The 15,511-nt window shown below is 33.6% G+C and overlaps 1 protein-coding gene across 1 annotated transcript in view; it reads right to left on the reverse strand.

The window, feature by feature from the left end:
• Positions 1–2,379: 2,379 nt before the first annotated feature.
• LOC126887394 (zinc finger protein 227-like) overlaps positions 2,380–15,511 on the reverse strand; it is a 36,234-nt gene continuing 23,102 nt past the window's right edge. Inside the window, exon 2 of the mRNA XM_050654897.1 lies at positions 2,380–8,408. Coding sequence (XP_050510854.1) covers positions 6,997–8,408 — 1,412 coding nt within the window. The 3' untranslated portion in view covers positions 2,380–6,996. The remainder of the gene's footprint in view (positions 8,409–15,511) is intronic.

Here is a 15,511-nt window from a genome sequence, read left to right on the forward strand (position 1 = left end):
TTAGAAATTGTATCGCTTTTCCTGCTAAAACTGGGTACTCCTGGAGGCAAGGCAGTCAATAATCTATCAGTGGTAATCATCTAAATCAGAAAGGACTGTCTCGGATTCTCTGTCCATTATAAATGGATTCCTTATCCATACTTTGTTGCTGTGGATGTGGGAATATTCCTTCAGATTTGTCTCCAGAACAGGTGTTCCTTGAAAGCTACTCAAATCTCATCCTACAATGAATTCACGTTATACTCTTTTTGTAGTTCTGTTAGCTTTTTAAAAGCTTTGTAATTTCCTGCTTGCGCGCGACGTGTCCTTAAATTAAGTTTTGTTGTTGCAGCTTCCACCTTCTCTTGTACTCTAAATACATTTACATTGCTACCTTGTAATGTCACATTTACATTGTTCAAGAAGTCAAAAATATCACAAAGATAGCGGTGGCGTCAGTCAGAGCGCGGCCTTAAAATGCAAGATGTGAGACGGCGAGACGACGCGACCCGGCATTTTTCTTTCTTGGACCGAGTCGCGACTCACCATTTGGGAAACGCTGGCTTAGACTATACCTATATTCTAAGATCAGAATAAAGATCAGTTCCTGTTTAGCTTTTTTCTAGAGTGCACTCTTAAATGTGTTTTTAAAGTAGGGGAGAGGTAGGTACAGTGAGACGGTCGGAACACAAAACGCCGCGTCTCACCATCAAATAATTTGATCAAACAGTTTGAGCAAACTTGACGTACGAGAGGAAGTACGTCAAAGTGACGTCACAATTGCAGTTTGTTGAAATTCTAAAAATCGGTGTTCTCACGATCAGTCTATAGTTTGATCAAATTTTCTGTATTAAGAGTTGTCTAACTTGTTTGAACTTAATCTAATCCACAATGAAAATTGAAAATGAAATGAAAAGGCTGGAGTGAGGAGTGCTGAAGGGAGTTGTGACTTTACTTTGTTGTCAAGTACTAAGTAGGGCACCTATTACCACTGTTCGGGCATATCAGGCAGAAAAAATAGAAAAGAAAGAATGTAGGCTAGACCTGGACTTTTTCCATGAAATGAATGCCCTAATAAAAACTAAATTGTGTACAAGAAGACATTGGGAAAAAATACATCTATGAGTGAAAGCATCAACAGTGCGAACAGGTACGAATCAAAGATTGAATTAACAGTATGTATTTATATTTAAACAATATTGTTCTTTACAGATTAATTGTTGCTTTACGCTATGTAGGCACAGGGCTCACATTAAAAAGGGTAAGCTTTTCCACGACAATTGCATATAATTTTTCTAAATTAGCAATAAATTTAATAGCAAATGGCAGTTTTCACATTGTCTAGAAGCTATGGATGGAAACATGGTGAACTTTCAACCTCTCAGAAGGGATACTATAGAAATTATAAAGGAACTGACAGCCATTACTTTTTGCTGTATTATATTATGCAGATGGTCAATTTCTTATTGCAGATATAAGAAGAAATGATCCAAATATATCAGATTTGAATTTCAGATTTTTTAATAGCTATTGGTGCAGTTAGCAACATTCGGCTGTGAATAAGTTTAAAATGTAAATTATTTTAGTGCGTTTTTAGTTAAACCTTATTGTATATTTGAAGATTTACAATTATTATTACACTGATAATTAATATAATTAGTTTTATTAATATTATGAGTGGCCAAAATAAATAAAAATAAAACAAGTGTTTTATTTCGACTAACAAACCAGAAACAATCCTACTACTAGTGCAGTGATGTTAAAAAGGGATTTAAAAATGGTGTGCTGTATTTTTAAACTGGATATCAAGTAAATGATATATGTCATATCAACAAAGTTATTTCCTAGTGCTAATGGCACAGCTCAAGATGGACTACCAAGATCAAAATCAACATATGCCAGGTTTATCCACACAAATGCAATCAATTATCCCACAATATTTATCACAACCAAATCCTTAGCCTTTCAACCCAAACCTAGTAGGTAGTTGGTACATATATATCAAAACCCACAAGCATTCCAACACTTGGACGAATAATAAGCCCCAAACTCTGTCTCTGAATTGTAGAAGGTAGAAAGTAACAAACCAAAAAGCAATCAGAAGTCCTGATGAGAACAAATCTAGAAAACAAACAAGAGTAACCATTGGCTACAAAAGCTGCTGTACATAAATAACTTGTTTAGTAAGCACGCTAAAGAAAGCAAAGAAGGAAATCAAGGAAGGAAAGATCAACAAAACAATTTTAATATGTAGCGAAGCCACCACTGATATACAGTGTCTCACAGCTTAAATGATGCAGTCACTACTCAATAGGGCTTTTCATCAATTGTCATTTGTTTCGAGCTTCTGTCATATGTTGTATATTAATATACAGGGATTATTCAAAATATGACAGACGCTCGAAACAAATGACTGTGAATGAAAAGCTCTATAAAACTAGCTTGTGTCAGTTGCTCAATATGTATTAGAAAAAAATTACATACTGAAAGTAAGTTAGTATAAGTCTTTTAAAATAGCATAAGCTGTTTTGGGTTTCAAGTATACCATACTTAAATATTAATAAACCTTTGAAATAAATTTAATTATTTAGGATATTACAAAAGAATAATCTACATGAACTGCAAGAAATAAATCTTCTATCAGCCAAAGAAATGGGCATATTACATTATTTGTGTTCACTAGGGAGCATATTAACAAAGATTGTAACTTTTGGAATTCAGTAATATTTGCTGATGAAAATAAACTTGTTTGGGTCCGATAGACTAAAGAACTAAGACTAAAAAAAATGAAAGCACGTAGGAGGTGGAGTGATGATGTGGGGGTGTATGTTGTCTGCAGGAGTACGTAACTTGCATTTTATTAACAGTAATATGAACCAATACATATATTTGGATATACTAACACATAATCTCACTGCTAGTGCTCAAAAATTACGTATCAATGATAATTACCCATTTTATCAGGACATTGATCCAAAACATATATGTGAAATTTAATAAAAAATTTTCTTCTTGGTAAAAGGTATATTAGTTTAAAAAGCCCTAAAGGGCTACAAACATGTGAACAAAACGTTTTCGCTCTGTAACAAGAGCATCGCATCATCAGCATAGTTAAGAGGTGGCAGGCAACAATATAACATAATGACCTAATTACCTTTTGACCCACTTACAACATATGTTGCTTTAGGGCCGTATCCTTAGGAATTTCTATCCATCCTTTGGATTTTTCAAATGTAGTTATTTATATAAGACTTTTGTCTCCTTTTTAAAAGGCTTTGACCTTTGTATTTTTTTTTTGGTTGGCTCACCATGTTCTTGTAACACTGATGATGCTCTTGTTACAGAGCGAAAACGTTTTGTTCACATGTTTGTAGCCCTTTAGGGCTTTTTAAACTAATATACCATTTACCAAGAAGAAAATTTTTTATTAAATTTCACTTGTAATTAATGGTATACATACAGCCAACTACAGGAAGTTCTTCCTTGTGGATTTTCAAAACATATAATGTTATATCGGGTTCATATTTGGTTGCTTTATAAGTGCTGAAATGTCATTAAAACAGCAGCCCAGTCACCAGATTTGAATGTTATTGAAAATTTGTGACATTAAAAAATAACATAAATAGTACCCCAACTGTAACTGATAATAAAGAAGGACGTATAAAATATTAGCAATCATAGTTCACTGCCTTGTGTTTGTTTTCTCATTATTATTTAAAAGTTTGCTTTATCATTTTAGCTGACATCAAAATCATACATAAAATAATTCAAGGTATTTAAGTATGGTATATTTAAAACCCAAAACATATAGCTTGTGCTATGTTAGAAGACGTATAGTAACTTACTTTCAGTATCAGTATGTAATTATTTTCTAATCAATATTGAGCTAGTGACACAAGTAGTGACTGCATCATTTCAGAATTTAAGCTGTGAGTCACTCTAGGTGTTGTAGTAATCAGAATCAGTAATATAATAATATTAGGTCTGTTCCGACAAACAGTCAAACTAGTCAGAAGCCGTCAGCAAACAGTTGGTCAGTGAGAGAATATAATACAGTTATCAGTCCTATCCGCTCTACTCGCGCTGGTCGACTATTCGCTGATAGTTTCTGACTGACTTAGCCGCTTGTTGGAACAAACCTAATTGTTCATAAAATAGGACTTTTCAACGCTTCTCATTTGTTTGAATATTAATTTATTTACTAAAAATTAAAATTCCATCATGTTATGTCTAACAGCTGATTGTCATTTGTCGAGTTTGAGCAAACTTACCTTGAATTATGCCTTGAATCAGATGTTCAGGATGTGACGTCACTAACTGTCACTTTGTGTCACTAACTGTCAAGTTTGATCAAATAACTGTCAATTATTTGATGGTGAGACGGGGCCTTGAGACAAACTCGGTATAGCTTACTACGTTCGGTATTATCCGGTAGAACTAAACAAATATGCCTATTACCACCTTGAAGTGAAGCAAACAAGAAACGGTTGAGCTTCAACCAGAAATGTTTTAGTTACCGCTGGTCATTCGAAGTGAGTGCATCGTAGTAAATATACCGTATCCACGTGGCCGGTGTTTTCACGAAAATTGAAGTTTTTTAGACAAGCTACGTTATTTTAACTAAAAGGTAAACCATTTTACGAAACAATTAAATTAAAACAAACGATTTTTGTATATATTTTATTAGTTTCTTTAATCGATTTTTATTAACGAATTTTTAAGGAACAGTGAGACAACACAACAGATGGAACAGTGAGACGCGTCTCACTGTCTCACTGTTCCGTTATAGTTGTATAAGCCAGGTCATTTGCAAAATAATTTCTCTTACAGAAAGAAAATGCCAAGAAAAAGTAAAACAGATCGGAAAATAGGAAGATTCTCTGAAGATCTGATGAGACAGGCTGTTGAATTAGTACAAGGTGGCACCTCTATACGGCAAGCAGCACGAATAAAAGGACTCTTTCCAAACAGTCCACAGATATGTTAAACAATATCAACAAGATGAGAACGTCCGTTTATGTCCTAATTAAAAGTAAAACAAATTTTTACTATCGAATAGGAGAACGTGTGCGAATATATAATTAAATGTTCTAAAATGTTTTATGGCCTATCAAGAGAAGATACCCGAAAGCTGTCATATGAAGCCGCAGCCTACAATAACATAGTGGTTCCAGCAAACTGGGATACTTCAAAAATCGCTTCACTTGCCTAGATGAAAGGATTTCAGAAACGTCACTCTAATAATTTATCCGGACCCCAGAAGGTTGCAGTCTTGCAAGGGCAACCGGTTTCAATAGATTTAATGTTGAAAAGTTTTTCAGTAAACTTGAAACCGTTTTACAGCGTTTCCCTGTGTTTGGAGATGGTAGTCGCATTTTTAATTTAGATGAGACAGGAACCGTTACCGTTCAAAAGTCCCAAAAAGTGTTTGCAGAAAGAGGTATACGACAGGTTAGTAAAGCCACAAGTGGTGAACGTGGAACGCTCGTTACAACATGCTGTATTGTTGGAGCATCTGGAGTAGCTATTCCTCCTGCTCTGGTGTTCCCAAGAGTACACTTTAAACATTTTATGATAAATGGGTCACCCCCTGGAACTTTAGGACTAGCTTCAAAAACAGGTTGGATGAATTCAGAGTGCTTTGTGCAAGTTGTTAGGCATTTTATTAAGCACACTGGTAGTACCAGAGAAAACCCTTCTTTATTGTTAATGGATAATCATCAAAGTCATTTATCGATTGAGGTAATCGATTTATGTAAAAATAATAGCGTTACAATCCTGACTATACCGCCACACTGTACGAACAGACTACAGCCGTTGGACGTAGGTTTATTTAAGCCATTTTAGAATTTCTACAATGCTGCAGTAGATGCATGGATGATGAACCATCCCGGTCAGACATTTACAATTTATAACGTAGCAGCCTGTGGGCACAGCATATCCACGAGCAATGACGCCAGTTAACATCACAAGCGCTTTTCGAAAAACCGGAATATTTTCATTCGATCGGCATATCTTCACTGAAGAAGATTTTTTGTCAAGTTTTGTGACAGGTAGGCCGCCTGTTGCAGTTGAAGCTGCTGCTGAAAATATAAATGAATCTCCAGATGTAGAAAATCCAGGTCCAAGTAATACTGCTACTACTACTAAAACCTTTGTTAGCCCAACAGTGTTTAAGGGTTATCCTAAAGCTCCGACAAGAAAAGCTGGGGAAGGCAACAAAACACGAAAAGGAAGGATGACAGCTACGGATACTCCGGAAAAAATGGAGCTGATTAAATCGAAAGAAAAAACACCAAAACAGAAAAAAGTGCAAGGTGCGTATTAGATAGTGATTCTGACGAGCAAGACGAAAATGAGATGGAATTACAAGATTCCAGCGGAGGACAGGATTATATTGGTGAAGATCCAGAACCAATTATTTTCGAAGATCTTGATCGCTGTCCAAATGATGGAGATTATGTGCTCGTTGAATTCAACTCTAAGCTAAATACATATTATCATGTAGGCAAAGTCTTGTCTCAAATAAAAGAAAATGATTTTAAAATATCGTTTTTAAGAAAAAGCGCTAAATATGAAAACGGGTTCTTCTTTCCAGTTGTCCCAGATGTCTCACATGTATTAAAAAGAGACATTAAAATGATTTTGCCGCCCCCTTTAATGCAAGGGTTAACGAAGAGCCAAAGTTCGCTTTTAAAATTTGAATTAAATTTTGATAGTCTTAACGTCAAATAATGTTAATTGTTACGTCTCAGTGTTCCCACATTGAAAGGAACAGTGAGACATTTAGTAATTTTTAATTTTAATATTTAATATTAATATTAATTTTTAAGGTGTTAACTTTTATTTTTATTAGAAAACGACATGATTTTTCAATTCTTATTTGTATACCAAATATCATTGTACAATATAAGTTTAAAGTAGCATTTAATAAAAAAGTTATTGGCATTGAAAGTTTTTCGTCTCAGTGTTCCTACAACTCCCCTACTTTTATCACTAAATTGCTTAAAACATATTTCATACTTGTGAGGCTTTTTTTCCAGTATGCACTGTCAAATGTTTTTTTAAATTACCTGCTTGACTAAATTGTTTAAAACAAATTTCACACTTGTGGGGCTTTTCTCCAGTGTGTACTCTCAAATGTCGTTTCAAATGTTCTAATCGACTAAACTGCTTAAAACAAATTTCACACATGTGAGGCTTTTCTCCAGTGTGCACTCCCAAGTGTACTTTCAGCATATTTATTGTAATAAACGACTTAAAACAAATTTCACACTTGTGAGGTCTTTCTCCAGTGTGCAATCTCAAATGTACTCTCAAATGCCACGCTGTAATAAACTGCTTAAAACAAATTTCACACTTGTAAGACTTTTCTCCAGTGTGTATTCTCAAATGTACTTTCAAATTCCCCGCTGTAATAAACTGCTTAAAACAAATTTCACACTTGTGAGGCTTTTCTCCAGTGTGCACTCTCAAGTGTACTTTCATCATACCTATTGTAATAAACGACTTAAAACAAATTTCACATTTGTGAGGTCTTTCTCCCGTATGCACTCTCAAATAATGTACTTTCAAATGACCTGCTTGACTAAACTGCTTAAAACAGATTTCACACTTGTGAGGTCTTTCTCCAGTGTGCAATCTCAAATGTACTCTCAATTGTCCCGCTGTAGTAAACTGCTTAAAACAAATTTCACACTTGTGAGGTTTTTCTCCCGTGTGCACTGTCAAATGCCCTTTTAAATTACCTGCTTGACTAAACTGCTTAAAACAGATTTCACACTTGTGAGGTCTTTCTCCAGTGTGCAATCTCAAATGTACTCTCAATTGTCCCGCTGTAATAAACTGCTTAAAACAAATTTCACACTTGTGAGGTCTTTCTCCAGTGTGCAATCTCAAATGTACTCTCAATTGTCCCGCTGTAGTAAACTGCTTAAAACAAATTTCACACTTGTGAGGTTTTTCTCCCGTGTGCACTGTCAAATGCACTTTTAAATTACCTGCTTTACTAAATTGTTTAAAACAAATTTCACACTTGTGAGACTTTTTTCCAGTGTGCAATCTCAAATGTACTCTCAAATGCCCCGTTGTAGTAAACTGCTTAAAACAAATTTCACACTTGTGAGGTTTTTCTTCCGTGTTCACTGTCAAATGCCTTTTTAAATTACCTGCTTCACTAAATTGTTTAAAACAAATCTCACACTTGTAAGGCTTTTCTCCATTGTGCACTCTCAAATGTGTATTTAAATTACATGCTTCACTAAATTGCTTAAAACAAATTTCACATTTATAAGGTTTTTTTCCAGTCACAACTTTTACATGTTTTATTAATGTTTTTCCTTCCGCACATGGATTCATGTAATGTTCTTCCTGAGATGAATGTTCAGTTATTGTCTCTATAATTTCCATCTTGTTCCCTTGGAAACAACCTAAAAATCAAACTGACTATAATATAAACATTTGAGCGCAAGGGAAAATAAATGTAGAAACAAAGAAAGATAATATTAAATTTAAAGTAAAAAGGTAGAATTAAGAGTGTAGGCGCAAATATTTTACGGCTATTCCTACTTTTTCTGTCTTTACACAGCAAATTACGTGTAGTAAAATTCTCACTGGTATAAAAATGTAAATATTTAAAGAGATGGCTTTTGAATGTTCTTGGATAACTGTTACTTCTTGTATAATTGAATGGGTGATTGGAAAAAGGATAAGATTCCTGACAACCATATTTTTAGAAATTGAAAAAGAAAGCTGCTAGAAGGCGACCCCCAATTTTATCGTTTTTGCGCTCAGAGGATATAAGACACAAATATTCATAAAACTGCTATCTGATTTGGCCAAGTTAGATAGCCATTCTCTTAATATTCGTATATTATTGTAATTCGCCAAATTTTTGGAATGTTATCCTTTTTCCAATCACCCATTCAATTATTAATTCAGTTAATTAATATGATTATTTCATTCATAGGCATAGGAGATTCTGACCAATAGAAAGCTACATAAATCTAAATTAAATCGATTATTTTTTTTAATGATTTTAACTTCCAATCGTATAGCAAGATATTTGATCACGTGTTTAATTCTGTCCAATCAGATTAAAATTATACTGAGAAATATCTACTGTAGAAAATTACCGTAAGAATTTTTTTAAGTAGATTGTTTCTGTTTGATGGCAACCAGTTTCCTAGTTTTGACAACTGTCACATTTAACAAAATATCCATAATATACGTATTAAAAAAGTAATCTTACGAATATCACATGACAGTAAGAATAAATAAGAAAATAATGCTTCATTTTTAATCAAATTTGTTGTCATTGGGCAATAGCCACTCGAGCCCTGCGGGCGCTAGTGTCTATTGCCAGACAACAAATTTTCGAAAAACTGTCGCATTATTTTCAATTTATTCTCACTCTCGTGTGATATTATACCCGATAATTTTTGATAATTTCCCGTCATCAAGTATATTACGTCAGATGCCCTTCGTTGCTACGAAAAAATACATTCAGTGACATTAATGACAATAAATGTTTTAAACATTATAAAAGTGATGACTTTCAACCGTCAAATTAATATTTATAACAACTGTGTGTTTAATTGACTAATTTGTACTTACATAAATAAATTACAATAAAATTTTGGGGTTGAACAGTTTTATTCATGAAATAATCGCAACAAATTGCACTCGATCTCTAAAATTAATATAGAATTTTAGAGCTCTTGTGCAATTACTAGTGATAATTTTTGCACTAACTATGTATTCAGTGATTGTAATAATTTATATACTGTACAACAAAAACTAATACTCAATCGAGAAAAGAGGAAAAGTGATTTTTTAATATTATATTGTTACTATGGAACGCTTACAATTTTGAACATCTTAAATAACAAAATACTTGGATCACAGAATATATCCTGGTGTATTATCTGCTTGGATCTTCCATAAATAATAAACAATAAATAACTTTTTGTTAAGTTCACGTCTTAAATTAATTATTTATCAAATACACTATCAATATTATTTACCCAACAACTCGAAATATTCCCGATGGCATGTCAAATATTTAAAATTGTCACTGTCTTGTCGCCATATTCTGTTCGACTCAGTGCGTTGTATGACAAAGATAGCGAATGTTCGATTTGGAAAATATCACCACGGAAATGGTGTCCATTTTTTTCGAATCCTGAAAAAACTAATAAATATTTTTTAAAAATTTCATACGCAAAATGAAAGACGAATTATTATCGAGGGTCGAAAGTCTCTTAGAATAAATAAAAAGTTTTTTTGAATGAGATATTTTTTTTTTTTTGTTTAAATTTATGTGTCTCGGCAGCAATGGCCATTGACACAAACAATATTGGTTATACAATAATTAATTACAATAAGGACTTCTAATTATTATACCAGTTAATTTCTAAATCTTACATAACATTAGGTGAAAATTATGAAGAAAAAAAAATTGGATATACAATTATTGGATACTATAGAGACGTACAACTAATTATAAAATTGCTTCGGTCTTCTTGGTATACTTCGGACGTTGTTTAGTCATAGTAGCAGTTGCATATGAACTAGTAAGATTACTGGAAGAATTGGGTCCAGACATGGTGATGCTAACAGTGAGGGAACATTGATTTAAATTGTTACTCATGTGGTCAAAAGTAACTTGAATTTGTTTATACATATTACGCTTTGGATGTCTGGAAATAAGTGATAACCTTGGATACATCACTGCAATACTGGTTGCCTAACCGTTGGCGTCCGTTGGGACGGGATAGCAACAGTGAAAAACTATTGATAGTTTCACACTGAATGTGTTTAAGTTGGAAGGTTATTAAGTGAAACATCTTACTGACTGAAGTTACAGCTTGTTCTTGATGATTCACAGGTAACACAATTGTTATTAGTTACTATTTGAGCGAAAACTAATTTTAATAACTAGTATTTACAGTAATAATTACAAATTTCGGCACCAATTTACAGGTCGATACATACACGTTCTGACGTTAGTTTGACCAAATGAGATATTTGAAATTAAATTCACACTACATTTTCTCTTAGTTTTTTACCCCTGTAACTTATTAAAATAAACGTTATAGAAGTTTTCAGGGACTGTCGGCCCTCGGTAAGAATGTAATCTTTCATTACACTTTTAAATTTTTTCAAAAATACTTATTAGTTTTCTCTGGATTCGAAAAAAATTATTCCCATTTAAATAGCATTTTCGAGCCGAAACTTTGTACCGATCCACTTAATTAAAGAAAGGTGGTAATAAACTGCAAGACAATGCAGAGCAACAGCAGAGACAAGCAGAAACAAACAGGACAACTATAAGTACCTACATACAAGAGATCTTGTCGTCAGCATGCGCGGCCCTTATACTCGGTCTATGTTAAAATATAAATTGCTATGCTGCCGTCCTCAAATAAAACGCGGTATGTGCAGCCAACTTAAAATTACCGCGCTTTAATTGAGGACGGCAGTATGCCTTAGAGCCCCCGCAGACTGCAGACTTTTTATCGGCTGATAGTTTGGTCGGCTTCTTAATCAATACAGAGAGGTATGCAGATGCGCATATTACACCGATTCTGTCTCGGTCTCGACCGACAAAAAAGTTTGATGGGCTTCCCGATTGCATTCAAACTAAAAAATGGGCCAACGGTTTAACGACGTTCTACACCTTCGTTGCGGGGTATGCCTCTCAGAGGAAAGGGGGAAACTTATATGCACGCGAACGTTGGTAACAATGCATTTATAGCAGAATAATCAAATCATATGTTTCAGTATTGAATACTTTATAAAAATAAATTATAATAAATTACGGAATTAATTGTAATAAATAAATTAAAAATAAATGGTACGGTAAACAATCCTCATTTTTTAATATGTTATTCCTTACAAAAAAACCTTTAATTTAAGCACAAATAATTAAAAATCGTAAATTTGGGTCAAAAGTTATTAACTTTTTAAGAATTCCCATAAGAGCCCATGTTAAAACTTAACTTTGACCCTTAATAGTAATTAAACGGCACGGTAAAACAATTTTTAAAAAATCAAGTCTTAGTTTTTTGAAGTAAACTATAACATACTAAAATTTCATGGAAATCCTTAATTCTTTGCCCAAGGTGTAGAACGTCGTTAATCAGTATTGGCTAACTAGGAGTTGCGCACACGCGATTCTTTATCGGCCGATAGTTCAATTCTCTCCTAGTTTTGGTGTCCAATACTTGTGCCGTGCGAATAGTTTCTGAATATTTTTCGAAAAAATGGCATCGTCTAATTCACAATCGTTAATTGTAGAAACCTGCATGGTCCAATTAGCATGACTAGTTCATTGAAGATCATCCGATAAAAGGCGAAAAACTTTTTTGGGAAATCAAGTAAACTGCTGTCAAAAGTTAAGGATATAGAAAATTATGCACATTTTCACAGTTAATTTTTTCGTGAACAAATTAAAAGATTCCGATAATTTTTGAAGTGAAAACTTCTTTAGGAACGTTGTGCGATTTTTGGTTAGGGGAAAAGCATTGAATTCGCGACCGTCATCACTTATGCTATATATTATGTGTAGGTATGTATATATAAATTGTGTTGAGGTATTTAAATTTAAAATAAATGGAAAACCTATTTTAGGATGGGGAAAAAGGATTGATTTCGCCACCATCATCGCTTCGGCGAAATAAATTTTGTACATATATAGCTATATTATGTGTATGTATAAAACCTATTTTAGGATGAGGAAAAAGGATTTATTTCGCGACCGTCATCTTTTCGGCGTAATAAATTTTGTACGTATCTACACAGCGGTGCAAAAAAATTGATCCACTAAAAATTTGGTCATTTTTTAAGTTTCGAATTTCCTAAACCTGTTGTTGGATTTAAGTGATTTTTTTACCACGTTATAGTCTTATTCATTGACAATATCGCTGTAATAATATTGTTGCTAGATAGTCAAACTGTCATTGTATAACGGGTGTACGAATCAAACTGTGCCTTTTTCTCAAAGTTCGCATCACCCTGTGGACTATTCTAGCATTTATAAAATACTGAAATTAAAACCAAACTATAGCCCCAGGTTTTCTTAACATTTTGTCTTTCGATTCATTCGCTTATATTGAATAATGAAAAAGTTAGGTACTTTAACAACTGGCCATGTTCGTCATCAGTACAGGGTGTTTCTAAATAAGTGTGACAAACTTTGGGGGTAATTTTACATGATAAAATAATCACAATTTGCTTTATAATCATAATGTCCGCAAACGCTTCGATTCCGAGATACGGGATGTTCAATATTTTTTTACAAACTGACGATTTATTTATTGCTTTAAAACCAGTTGAGATATGCAAATCAAATTTGGTGGGTTTTAAGACGTAGTTATTGCACATTTTTTGACATACAATTAAGAATTTTATATTCACCATTGGCGCGCAAACGGGTATTATGACCGATAATATTATCCGTACGCACGTCAATGGTCAATATAAAATTCTTAATTGTATGTCAAAAAATGTGCAATAACTACGGCTTAAAACCCACCAAATTTGATTTGCATATCTCAACTGGTTTTAAAACAATAAATAAATTGTCAGTTTGTAAAAAAATATTGAACATCCCGTATCTCGGAAACGAAGCATTTGCGGACACATGGTTATTAAGCAAACTCTCATTATTTTCATGTGTAAAATTACCCCTTAAAGTTTGCCGTATGTACTTATTTCAAAAAAACCCTGTACTGATGACGAACATGGCCAGTTGTTAAAATACCTAACTTTTTTATTATCCAACATAAGCGAATGAATCGAAAGACAAAATGTTAAGAAAACCTGAGGCTATAGTTAGGTTTTAATTTCAGTATTTTATAAGTGCTAGAATAGTCCACAAGGTGATGCGAACTTTAAGAAAAAAACGCAGTTTGATTCGTACACTCAGTATACAATGACAGCTTGACTGTCTAGCAACAATATTATTACAGCGATATTGTCAATGAATAAGGCTATAACGTGGTAAAAAAATCACTTAAATCGAACAACAGGTTTAGGAATTTCGAAACTTCAAAAATTACCAAATTTTTAGTGGATCGATTTTTTTTGCATCGCAGTGTATATTATGTGTATGTATACATAAATTGTATAGAAGTATTTAAATTTAAAATAAATGTAAAACCTATGGGGAAAAGGATTTATTTCGCGACCGTCATCTCTTCGGCGAAATAACTTTTGTACGTATATTTATTACGTGTATGTATAATATAAATTGTGTAGAAGTACTTAAATTTAAAATAAATGTAAAATCTATTTTGGGATGGGGAAAAAAAATTGATATCGCGACCGTCATCGCTTCGACGAAATAAATTTTGTACGTATATTATTATAATATGCTTATAATAATAGTAATATTATTGAAGTGAAAACTTCTTTAGGGACGTTGTGTACTTTTTAGATGGGGAAAAGTATTGAAGTAGCGACCGTCATCGCGACCTTCATTGCCTCGACGAAATAAATTTTTGAAGTGAACACTTGTTTAAGGACGTTGTGCACTTTTTAGATGGGGAAAAAGTATTGAATTAGCGACCGTCATCGCCTTGACGGAATAAATTTTTGAAGTGAAAACTTCTTTAGGGACGTTGTGCCCTTTTTAGATGGGGAAAAATATTAAATTAGAGACCGTCATCGCTTCGGCAAAATAAATTTTTGAAGTGACACTTCTTTAGAGACGTTTTGCACTTTTTCGATGGGAAAAAAGTATTAAATTAGCAACCGTCATCGCTTCGGCGAAATAAATTTTTGAAGTGAAAACTTCTTTAGGACGTTTTGCCCTATTTAGATGGGGAACAAGTATTGAATTTGCGACCGTCATTGCTTCGACGAAAATAAATTTTTGAAGTGAAAACATCTTTGGGGACGTTGTGCGCTTTTTAGATAGGGAAAAAGTATTGAATTGGCGGCCGTCATCGCGACCGTCATTGCTTCGACGAAATATTTTTGAAGTGAAAACTTCTTTAGGGACGTTGTGCCCTTTTTAGGTGGGGAAAAAGTATTAAGATAGCGACCGTCAATGCTTCGACGAAATAAATTGTTGAAGTGAAAACTTCTTTAGGGACGTTGTGCCCTTTTTTAGATGAGATGAGGAAAAAGTATTGAATTAGCGACCGTAATCGCTTCGGCAAAATACGTTTTTGAAGTGAAAACTTCTTTAGGGACGTTTTGCACTTTTTCTATGGGGAAAAAGTGTTGAATTAGCGACCGTCATCGCTTCGGCGAAATAAATTTTTGAAATGAAAACTTCTTTAGGGACGTTGTGCACTTTTTAGATAGGGAAACGTATTGAGTTTGGGACCATCATCACTTTGACGAACTAAATTTCGTACGTATTGTATACAGTGAGCACGTAAAGGTTGGAATAAATTCATTTTCTCGAGTATGGACAATTTTGGAAAAAAATCCCGAAATAGATCGATTTTTATTTTTAAATTGCGACTTTTTGGCATATATATCATAGCAGTGATGTCACTCATTTGGGCGTGATGACGTC

The sequence above is a fragment of the Diabrotica virgifera genome, chromosome 6, assembly GCF_917563875.1.
Source record: "Diabrotica virgifera virgifera chromosome 6, PGI_DIABVI_V3a".
Classification (NCBI taxonomy): domain Eukaryota; kingdom Metazoa; phylum Arthropoda; class Insecta; order Coleoptera; family Chrysomelidae; genus Diabrotica; species Diabrotica virgifera.